This window comes from Schistocerca gregaria, chromosome 1, assembly GCF_023897955.1.
Source record: "Schistocerca gregaria isolate iqSchGreg1 chromosome 1, iqSchGreg1.2, whole genome shotgun sequence".
NCBI lineage: Eukaryota > Metazoa > Arthropoda > Insecta > Orthoptera > Acrididae > Schistocerca > Schistocerca gregaria.
The window spans coordinates 309,670,242-309,682,455 of NC_064920.1; the positions used below are offsets into that span (position 1 = coordinate 309,670,242).

General features: G+C 45.0%; 1 protein-coding gene across 1 annotated transcript in view; it reads right to left on the reverse strand.

Annotated features, from left to right (window-relative positions):
- LOC126344954 (glucose dehydrogenase [FAD, quinone]-like) overlaps window positions 1-12,214 on the reverse strand; it is a 125,049-nt gene that overhangs the window by 87,658 nt on the left and 25,177 nt on the right. The window contains exon 2 of the mRNA XM_050002067.1: window positions 11,306-11,481. Coding sequence (XP_049858024.1) covers window positions 11,306-11,481 — 176 coding nt within the window. The remainder of the gene's footprint in view (window positions 1-11,305; window positions 11,482-12,214) is intronic.

The window sequence follows — 12,214 nt, forward strand, 5'->3', positions numbered from 1 at the left end:
AGTGGTATCACTGAACAAGAGAAAATTGCGGAGACTTCTCAGTTGAATGTGGTAGCTGACCTTACGGATACGTCAAACGCAGAATTTTCTGATTATGACGAGGTACTTCAGTCAGACAATGAGCGCGAAAGTGAAACCACAACAGAGCGCCAGGAAGAATCTGTAGGCATGGGAAGAGGTACCCTAGTGGGTGTGGCAGATCATATTAACGAACAGTACGACACAGAGCTATGGAATCAATTTGAGGCCCTCGTGCATTTAATACAAGAAGCGGAGAAGGAGAGACAGGAATCAGAGTAGATAGCCATGGAGGTCGTGAAGCTCACTAAGGAGACGAAGGAGATACGGATGGTAGCTGAACAGCTACAGAGTACAGAGCAGTTTCAGAAGTACTCATGGGTGTTAAAGAAGAGGTGCAAAGCGTCCAGAAAACATCGACAGTGACTCAAGAGGCGTGAACCGCGGCATAGTGACGGCAACAGATGGTAAGAAGCCCAATGTGCAAGCAAGGACGGTTTGTTGGTGAAAGAACAAATAAAACAGGCCACAACCGAAATGTGTGAAACTAAAAAGCTTCTTGACATGCTACAAAAAGGGGAAAGAAGGGCCGTCCAGGAAACTCAAGAAGAAATTAGCGAGAATGTGAAGTGCATCGAGCAAATGGAGAACAAACAGGCAGAAATATTAGAGGTTAAACACGAGCAGACTCGGATCACCACACAGCAAAACAAGGTAGCAAAAGACGTCCAGCAAGCATGTCACTGGGTTGTTCAATTAGAATCACGATCTGGTACGGTAGCTATTCTCTAGGATAAGAGAAGGAGAGAAGAGCATATCTTACGACATTTCGATGAGTATCATGAGGCTGCATCACCGGCACAAAGGCGAATGCCATAGGAGAAAACACCAGCCGTCAAAGGGCTCACGACAGAGCTCATTCAGGTTTATACTCCCGAGAGATGACAATTTCTTCTCGTCGCAAAGCCACACAATTCTACCTAGAAATGTGCTCTGGGGAACCAGAACACAACTGCGTACTTCGTCGGTGAAGTTAAACATTACTAAGTGAATCTGTTGACACAAGACGCCGCCCTAACAGTGCATAGCGATCGTTTGGACACCGATTTATGGAAGCAAGTGATGTTGAAATGTGGGAAAATTCGTTCGCAGGTCATGTTGAACCATTCGACCACAAACATTTCTTATCCATTCAAAATTTCCAAGTGTACAAATAGAAAAACTATCCATTACATTGAAAAAGTTGGACAGTCCAGTACGGTAGAGTGCTACCGGAGTCGTGGCCACTGAAATACGAACTGGTGTTTATCTGTGGATTTCTAGAGGGATCGACTGCGCAACATACGCTCAGTGTACACGACAGCTGTCGCTCATAGAAAGAATCAGGGACGCGTTGCTTAACGCAAGACAAGCAGGAAAGAATCAAGCACGAAATTATGCTGGGCAAAAATCTAGAAGCATTAGGATTTTATAGCCCGGTGATGTTCTTTGAGACACTAATTAAGAATAATCGGTTTTCGACCCAGCCGTAGAGTTTCCAAAGAAATTATGAGGCACTGTTACATAAAATTACCTCTGCGCTACCGACAACTTCTCATCGGAAGGTGTAACGATTCTACTGAACCCTTCAAGACTGCACTACGCGAATTAGGCTATATCAACGAGATACAAAACGCAAGAGTCAGGATCTGAAACGATTATCACCAAACTCATCAGAAAGGAACAGTAACAGGCGAAATGGGGGAAATTATCGATCACAGGAAAGCCACAATTCGAATTATAGAATGAGTAACGAACCACCTTTGGAGAACAGAGAAAGGCATGGCAATTACAACGATAATTACAATGAACAACAAAAAGAAAACTGTAGAGCACAATGAAATCCAAAACAGTTGCAGCGATATATTGAAGAACTACAGCAGCAATGAAACATTTGGCAGAGAAACAGTTGAGAGCAGCAAGAAATCCAACAAGACCATAATCAGATTAGGTCACACAACCCGTCATAGGAGAGACGAAGCAGAAGTTTAAACAGCAACTGTCGCTCGAGTGTTGTTTGCGGGCAGAGCTCAATCCGAGGCTGCAGGAACAATAGGAACGAGCAATGTCGTCATGCTAGAGTATGAATACACAAGAGAGCTTTTGCGTGAAAAAAAAAAATTCATGACATGACCGGACCTACATCCTATTATTCAAATCACCGTAGGCAACATCAGTCTGACAGGAATTGTGGACAGTGGAAGTCACGTTACGGTGATTTCGGAATCTGCGTACAAGAGATGCATATCAAATCACCCATGGCCAGCAGTCACCCTGAAGAAAACGATAATCACTGGCATATTGATATGAAGGCACATAGAGATAAGGATATAAACCCAGTTCATGTTCAGCTGCCACGGCATATCATTGAAACAAACCTTGTGGTCGCCCCTTCGCTAGCAATTGAGAAAATATTCGACATGGATTTCCTGAAACAACATCAGGCCGTATTGGATGTGGGACGAAAAGAGCTCACATTGTAAAAAGATGGTGTCCAGAATACTACACAGAAGACTTGCTGATCATATAACATGGGCATAAATTGCTGCCAAATGCCCCAACCTAAGTTACACCACTAAACGGAGGAAAGATGGTAAATAATCGTGGCGTGATGAGCATTGACGCACCATGCAAGGAGTTGAATAACTTTACGGGAGGTGCTCAGTGTGATTGATAACAGGGAACCTAGAGCACATTCCAGTGAATGACAAGGAAGACCTGGAAGTAATATTACTTGAAAACTTGGATGTATTTCTGCCGAAAATGGAAGCTATTCATAATTTTGAATTCTCCGTGAAAGCTTACCAGATCCCCCTGGCCTACCGTCACAAAGTTTTCTTAGAGATCAAGACGATACTAGACGATGAGATGATTGAACCAGCAACCTCTATGTACAACAAGATCCTCACGGTAGTAGAAAAGTTCAACAGCTCAATCCGTTTGGTGCTACACTCCTGGAAATGGAAAAAAGAACACATTGACACCGGTGTGTCAGACCCACCATACTTGCTCCGGGCACTGCGAGAGGGCTGTAAAAGCAATGATCACACGCACTGCACAGCGGACACACCAGGAACCGCGGTGTTGGCCGTCGAATGGCGCTAGCTGCGCAGCATTTGTGCACCGCCGCCGTCACTGTCAGCCAGTTTGCCGTGGCATACGGAGCTCCATCGCAGTCTTTAACACTGGTAGCATGCCGCGACAGCGTGGACGTGAACCGTATGTGCAGCTGACGGACTTTGAGCGAGGGCGTATAGTGGGCATGCGGGAGGCCGGGTGGACGTACCGCCCAATTGATCAACACGTGGGGCGTGAGGTCTCCACAGTACATCGATGTTGTCACCAGTGGTCGGCGGTAGGTGCACGTGCCCGTCGACCTGGGACCGGACCGCAGCGACGCACGGATGCACGCCAAGACCGTAGGATCCTACGCAGTGCCGTAGGGGACCGCACCGCCACTTCCCAGCAAATTAGGGACACTGTTGCTCCTGGGGTATCGGCGAGGACCATTCGCAACCGTCTCCATGAAGCTGGGCTACGGTCCAGCACACCGTTAGGCCGTCTTCCGCTCACGCCCCAACATCATGCAGCCCGCCTCCAGTGGTTTCGCGACAGGCGTGAATGGAGGGACGAATGGAGACGTGTCGTCTTCAGCGATGAGAGTCGCTTCTGCCTTGGTGCCAATGATGGTCGTATGCGTGTTTGGCGCCGTGCAGGTGAGCGCCACAATCAGGACTGCATACGACCGAGGCACACAGGGCCAACACCCGGCATCATGGTGTGGGGAGCGATCTCCTACACTGGCCGTACACCTCTGGTGATCGTCGAGGGGACACTGAATAGTGCACGGTACATCCAAACCGTCATCGAACCCATCGTTCTACCATTCCTAGACCGGCAAGGGAACTTGCTGTTCCAACAGGACAATGCACGTCCGCATGTGTCCCGTGCCACCCAACGTGCTCTAGAAGGTGTAAGTCAACTACCCTGGCCAGCAATATCTCCGGATCTGTCCCCCATTGAGCATGTTTGGGACTGGATGAAGCGTCGTCTCACGCGGTCTGCACGTCCAGCACGAACGCTGGTCCAACTGAGGCGCCAGGTGGAAATGGCATGGCAAGCCGTTCCACAGGACTACATCCAGCATCTCTACGATCGTCTCCATGGGAGAATAGCAGCCTGCATTGCTGCGAAAGGTGGATATACACTGTACTAGTGCCGACATTGTGTATGCTCTGTTGCCTGTGTCTATGTGCCTGTGGTTCTGTCAGTGTGATCATGTGATGTATCTGACCCCAGGAATGTGTCAATAAAGTTTCCCCTTCCTGGGAGAATGAATTCACGGTGTTCTTATTTCAATTTCCAGGAGTGTATATTCACTCCGAATTAATAGCATCGTAGAACCAGAAACAGATCGTCCTGAGAAACTGGAGGAGCTCCTATGAAACATCCATGGGGCGACAGTAGTCATGTCCCTTGACTTACGGTCCAGTTTCTGGCAAATTACACTTCGCCCAGACTGCAGGAAATACACTGAATTTCTCACTTTCGGTAGATGTTACCAATTTAAATGGCTTAAATGCGTCCTCAGCTACTTCATTAAGGAACTTGATGGTAATCTTAACGTATTCCGTGAAACAAAGAGTCACCATTTATGTAGAAGATCTCTCAACTGCGGAACCGACGTCGAAAGGGAACAATGTAATCTTGAGCGAAATACTACAGACCTTCAAGGAGTACGGCTTAACATCCAACATCACGAAGTCATGTATTGGGATCTCACGAGTAAAATTCATTGGCCATGTCAGCACCACGGTGGGAATCTCGCCAGATCGGGACATGATCGAGGCGATAGCAAAATTTGCAATGCCAACAACAAAGAAACAACTCCAAGGGTTTCTCGCTGTCGCAAATTTCTGTATGAGTTTCATTCAAGTGAAGAAACTAACTACACCGCGATTGTGTCAGCTCACTGGGAAGAAGGCGCCATGGGACTGTGATGATGTGATGGGAGATGAATTCCAGACCCTCAAAGCTGCTCTGGTCAATGCACCGATTTTGTCGCACCCAAATACGGCGGAGGAATTTTGTATGGCAACAGACAGCTCATATTCTGGTGTAGGCGTAGTAATTTTCTCTGCTACGGTTGCAGGTTCGAATCCTGCCTCGGGCATGGATGTGTGTGATGTCATTAGGTTCGTTAGGTTTAAGTAGTTCTAAGTTCTAGGGGACTGATGGCCTCAGAAGTTAAGTCCTATAGTGCTCAGAGCCATTTTTGACCCTTAGAGTTACTACTCACGTTGAAGCCCCGCATTAAGACTCACGAGATGGCCATTCTTGCTCATGGCTAACGCTTTTAATATTACGTTCATACTAGGAGAGCAGGACATCATTACAAGTGCACTGTCAAGTTCACCTGTAGGAGTGGCGCAAACCCGTTAGAAGAAGAACACTACAGCCTGTAAAAAAAAGTTGGCGTTTGAGAATTACGTCACCTCGAGCCTAAAGGACATCAGCAGAGACCAATATAAGCACACAGCTCTGCTTACTCTGAAGAAAAGCTTAAAGGATATGAAGGAAACTAATCTCAGGCAGTTACAGCTATTACTGGAACGGAATCTTGCTCTTTCACAGTAAAGTAGAAGGAGAACCCTGGCATTTTTGTATTCTAGATGAGCTTGTGAACAAGATTATCTGGCACACTCAGGTTAGCTATGCACATTTTGGAACCAGGAAATGCCATCTGAAACTACGCACACTATGCCACTTTAAAAATATGGACATACGAATTCGAAAGGTTTTGGCGATGTGTAAGGCCTGTCAGAAACTAAAGCATTATAGAGTAACAATGCAGACATCTCTGCACCGTATAATTCCAACCAGACTAAGACATCTCGCTACAACCGATTTAATGGGCCTTCTTGGTTGCAAAGGTGGATTATACAGGATGAATCACTAACTATTACCACCAAGAATAACTCCTAAAGTACGATAGGAGCTGAAAAGTTTGGGAGAGAAACGTTGAATGGGACAACGGGGGCCATAATATAACGTTGGTTTTTTGTTGCTAAGTCCTAGCAACCACCACACCTGCAGAAAAGGGGTCCTGTGTTGCTGATACGGCTTGTCAGGGAAAACAGGATCACAATATCGCCACTTGTTCTCAGTTGCACCAACGTAGTATAACTTCTGTATAGAATAAATATATCAAAGCATTTTCAGTGCTCGATTGTTTCTAATATTTACTATTAAAAACAGTCTTGGTCATAATGTATTTATCAAGGTGACTGGTTTCGACCACTGCTGTGGTCATCTTCAGACCATTGAGTAGGAACCTATTTCTGTTGGAGATAAATAAATCGTGATCAAGACTGTTTTTAATAGTAAATATTTGTAAGACATTGGTCACTGCCTGCCCCATAATGTATTCAAAAGTACTCGATTGTTTCTGATCACGTTATCCATGTTTTGAGGCAGAGTGAGTAGTTCAATCAAACAAACGTTAATCTTTGCCAACCAGACGCCACCTAAGCGAATGTTAAGTGTGTGTGGCCTATTTTTACTACCGTTAGTTCATATTTTTTTGTCATCACACTTAACATGTATTCTTTTATTTAATTAAATAATCTTGTGTCCTAGCTTTTATAAATGATCAATCCTATGTTGATATATTAACTACCCATCAACGACTGACTAAAATAATGACAGGGTCACCATTTCATTAATATTATTTTAGCACTCAAATTTATTTGAATTCTGATAAATGTGATACCCTCTGACGCCGGTTGTCAACAACAACACGGACAAAGGACAAAATATATTTATCAGATGCATGGGGCGTGCAGTAAGTGGAAGACGTACTAGTTGGAGTGTTTTCTGTCGGGGCGTAACTCAGAATCGGTTATCGCCTCCCGAAAAGTACCGCAGATCCAGAGCAGTCTTACAAGCTAATCGGAGGAAGAAACCAAACGAACTGCAATAGTTCTTTAACGAACTACCACAGACCGTTAGTTCCTGGTATGAAAATCGTTAGAATGTATCCCTGAACTACGTCTGAAAGTTTATCGGTGGAGTTCTGGTTCGTCCCGTATATGCTTGCTGCTCTCGTGGGCCAACAGAGGAAGTTGAGTTTCACAAATTCGTTAACCATGTTAATTCCCATAGGGATACTTTTCGTTTCCGGCAATGTCACTCTGCGCAATCATAAAACATGTTCCGAAGTTCATCGACAGAGCTACGTCGGGTATAAGTTAAAGTTTTGCGTGTATGTTTGACAGTCTTTTCCGAAAACGGGAATGACTTTGAAAAAAATGCGAGTTATTACAAATGCTCTGTTCCTCCACAGACCTACGGTAGAGTTTCTGACGTAGAGGAGCTGGTGCTTTGAATACTTTACGGAGACTGATACATATATCTCACCAGGCTCAACTTTCCTGTGTTGAGTGGTATCAGTCGAATATCTCGCGGTCGACTCTCTGCCATTCTCCGTTTAGATGCCGTTATGGTCGCAGAATTGCTGCACAGACGGCTTTGATCTGATTACAGATTTAAAATAATACCAAAATTTGTGAGGATATTCTATCAGATCGTTAAAGAGAATTTGTTTCCTAAATCGTTGAATGCTTCACCCGCGGCTCTCCTTTGGCTTCAGTCAGTGTTTGTTTGTCTACGTGGCTTGTCTACGTTTAGATTTGCGGTAAGGCTCTGCGCTTTCTGAGCAGCTTCCTAACAAGACGGCGGACACACAATGGTAGCGTGTAAGTAAAGTAGAACGCCCACCGACGTAGCGTGACAAGTGACGTGACGCGAGGCGTGGCACATAATCGGTAGTGGCGTGGCGAACGTCGGGTTCGACGCCAATAGAGGTCATTCGAGGTTAATAATGAGGCGCCACGCCTTCTTTTGGCGACGGAGGTGTCTGCCTTTAGTCACCAAAATTAATTTAATCAACGCTACTTTTAAAAACATTGTTATATACACCCTTACTAATATATAGTACTAATGTGAAGGCACGTGGTGCTTTTGAGATGTTTAAAGAGTTAATATCTATACTGATTTTCTTTTATTTTTTTCCCGAGGGCTCGCTACCATTCGAAAATTTGTAACAAGGCTGGGATCTGAAGCTGTGTTTGTTCCTCGCCAGGCCTATGCGCTGACCACTGCGCCACCCTGGAATAATAGCCTCGCACAACTGCACGGACTACTCTAGCACATTTCCCTCCTCAGCTCAAGTTTCCATTCATGTCTCAATAGGAGAGTCCATGAAATACTGCTCAAGCTTAGGGGGAGTACCATGTGGGCTGAGGCATCAATAGGAATTGTAATTTACATTTAGTTCCATAACATTTTTGTTTTCCACAAATAAATTAAGTGACTTTAAATTCTTATAACTGACAATGATATTTCACTACATTACATTAATACTTGTTCCATAGATTATGAATACTGTAACTCGTGAACATGTGAAACGTTTGAGCTTAACATAAGGTTTCTTTACCGGAATTTGTTTTACAATTACTGCTTAATACCTAAAAATTCATCTATTGTCATTCAGAGATTCTTTTAGCCTGTTTTAATGCTTTTCAATGTTGAAGACTCCATATTGTCAACTGCGAATATATTTCATGTATTTCATAAACGTAGTAATCGCCGCTGTGCCTGTTCCTTCAGAGATACATGTACTGCAATATCGTACAGTAATAACTGTCAGCGGAAATTAAATTTTCTAATGAGATGCAGACGCAGGAACTGTGGCCGTATGTTGTGCTTATCCGTGGGATGGGACACAGACTGACAGCGCAACGACGACACAGCACTGTTCTTCGTCTTCGTTTGTTAGTTATTACCAGTGCTCGATTTGTGGAGAAAACGAAACTTTTGAGGGGAGGGAAATTGATTTAGAAATTTTGACTTCTGAAAACGCTTTTCTTTTAACACTTTTTCTCCAATTCAAATGTTGGAATACAACGTCTGTACTGGTAAAAAAAATGATGTTCTATCATACTGCATCTCAAAGTCTGCGGGTCCAAATTTTTTTCGTCGTAGGTTAATTTCCACACTAGACAAACAGAAGCTAAACGATGTCAAAGTTAGCGTAAAGAGGGCTATGCGTGAAGCGTTCAGTGAATTCCAAAGTAAAATTCTATGTGTGTGACAGAAAATCCTAGGAGGTTCTGGTTAAATCAGTAAGCGGATTGAAACAGCATATCGAGACACTCTGGGATTATAATGGCATTGAAACAGTGGATGACACGCGAGAAGCTGAAATACTAAACACATTTTTCCAAAGGTGTTTCGCCGGCCAGAGTGGCCGAGCGGTTCTGGGCGCTACAGCTTGGAACCACGCGACCGCTCCGGTCGCAGGTTCCAATCCTGCCTTGGGCATGGATGTGTGTGATGTCCTTAGGTTAGTTAGTGTCAAAGAAACTAGTATAGGGCCGGCCGGAGTGGCCGAGCGGTTCTAGGCGCTACAGTCTGGAACCGCGCGACCGCTAGAGTCGCAGATTCGAATCCTGCCTCGGGCGTGGATGTGTGTGATGTCCTTAGGTTAGTTAGGTTTAACTAGTTCTAAGTTCTAGGGGACTGATGACCTCAGAAGTTAAGTCCCATAGTGCTCAGAGCCATTTCAACCATTTTGAAACCAAAGGTGTTTCACAGAGGAAGACCGCACTGCAGTTCCTTCTCTAAAACGAAATAAGTGTCCAAGGAACATAAAAGAAACTGAAATCACTTAACGGAGGGAAGTCCACTGGACCTGACGGGATACCAGTTCGATTCTACACAGAGTACGCGAAAGAACTTGCCCCCCTTCTAACAGCCGCGTACCGCAAGTCTCCAGAGGAACGGAAGGTTCAGAATGATTGGAAAAGAGCACAGGTACTTCCAGTTTTCAAGAAGGGTCATCGAGCAGATGCGCAAAACTATAGGCCTATATCTCTGTCATCGATCTTTGTAGATTTTAGAACATGTTTTTTGCTCGAGTATCATGTCGTTTTTGGAAACCCAGAACCTACTCTGTAGGAATCAACACGGATTCCGGAAACAGCGATCGTGTGAGACCCAACTCGCTTTATTTATTCAGGAGACCCAGAAAATACTAGATACAGGCTCCCAGGTAGATACCATTTTCCTTGACTTCCGGAAGGCGTTCGCTACAGTTCCGCACTGTCACCTGATAAACAAAGTAAGAGCCTACGGAATATCAGACCAGCTGTGTGCTGGATTGAAGAGTTTATAGCAAACAGAACACAGCACGTTGTTTTTCAATGGAGAGAGGTCTACAGACGTTGAAGTAACCTCTGGTGTGCCACAGGGGAGTGTTATGGAACCATTTCTTTTAAAAATATATATAAATGACCTAGTAGATTGTGTCGGAAGTTCCATGGGGCTTTTCGCGGATGGTGCTGTAGTATACAGAGACGTTGCAGCATTAGAAAATTGTAGCGAAATGCCGGAAGATCTGCAGCGGATAGGCACTTGGTGCAGGGAGTGGCAACTGACCATTAACATAGACAAATGTAATGTATTGCGAATACATAGAAAGAAGGATCCTTTATTGTATGATTATATGATAGCGGAACAAACACTGGTAGCAGTTACTTCTGTAAAATATCTGGGAGTATGCGTGAGGAACGATTTGAAATGGAATGATCATATAAAATTAATTGTTGGTAAGGCAGGTGCCATGATGAGATTCATTGGGAGAGTCCTTAGAAAATGTAGTCCATCAACAAAGGAGGTGGCTTACTAAACATTCGTTCGACCTATACTTGAGTATTGCTCATCAGTGTGGGATCCGTCCCAGGTCGGGTTGACGGAGGAGATAGAGAAGATCCAAAGAAGAGCGGCGCGTTTCGTCACAGGGTTGTTTGGTAAGCGTGATAGCATTACGGATATATTTAGCAAACTCTAGTGGCAGATTCTTCAAGAGAGGCGCTCTGCAACGCGGTGTAGCTTGCTGTCCAGGTTTCGGGAGGGTGCGTTTCTGGATGAGGTATCGAATATATGCTTCCCCCTACTTATACCTCCCTAGGAGATCACGAATGTAAAGTTATAGAGATTCTAGCGCTCATGGAGGCTTTCTGGCAGTCCTTCTTCCCGCGAACCATATGCGACTGGAACAGGAAAGGGAGGTAATGACAGTGGCACGTAAAGTGCCCTCCACCACACACCGTTGGGCGGCTTGCGGAGTATAAATGTAGATGTTGATGTAGTACCGTGTAGATGACATAGAATAGGCTAGACGTACCTGCGCACGTCCGTCCCGTATGAAGCAGACGCCGCGCGTGGAGTTGGTGGCCGGGTCGATGATGAGCCGGGTGGCCGTCGCCCCGGTGAGGACGCGCAGGTTGGGCCTGCCCAGCGCCGGCCGCAGGTAGGCGCGCTCCGCGCTCCACCGCCGGCCGCCGCGCACCGTCGCCTGCGCTGCGTCACACAGCGTCGGTCAACCGGTAGCCAACGAGTTACACGCACAGCAGAGTACAACATTACACTCTACTGAAGGCAACTAACAGCCACAGTTTGCGTACCATTAGACTGCTTTTGCTCATCATACAGACATTCTAGTACTGACACACACACACACACACACACACACACACATCACAAATAGTTCTTAGTTCTTCATAGCCCCATTGGCGCATTGGCAGCATCTTAGAGATTTAAAGCACCGGTCGACACCATCGCCGACACTAAGTTGTCAGCATTGTGACCCGAGTGATATTACGAAAAGAAATTTTTTACGCAATTTGTAGGCACAGTTTTGAGGCAATGTCTATTACCTTTTCATATGAAATACTCTTTTAGTGAAGTCAGGAGGGATGGCCTTAAGCATCAGAAGTGAAATGTTTACAGATAAATCTTTCGGTCAAGGACTGACCTTCATGGAAAGTCCTCTCTATAAAAGTAGACACTGCATTTACCAATCACAAAATGCACCAAAGAGAAGAATTAAAATTTCGGCCGTCTGTACAAGCTTTAACTCTTGATATCCTGTCATGCACTCTATGGGATGTTCCATACATTTGCCTTTATTTGAATACGATTTTCACACACTCAGCTGTGCGATTCCAGTCTGTTACTATAATAAGACAAGCACACTGAATCCCAGAGTGTTTTAAGAGTATTCCAAACAGACTATGGGATTAGTGGGACAAAG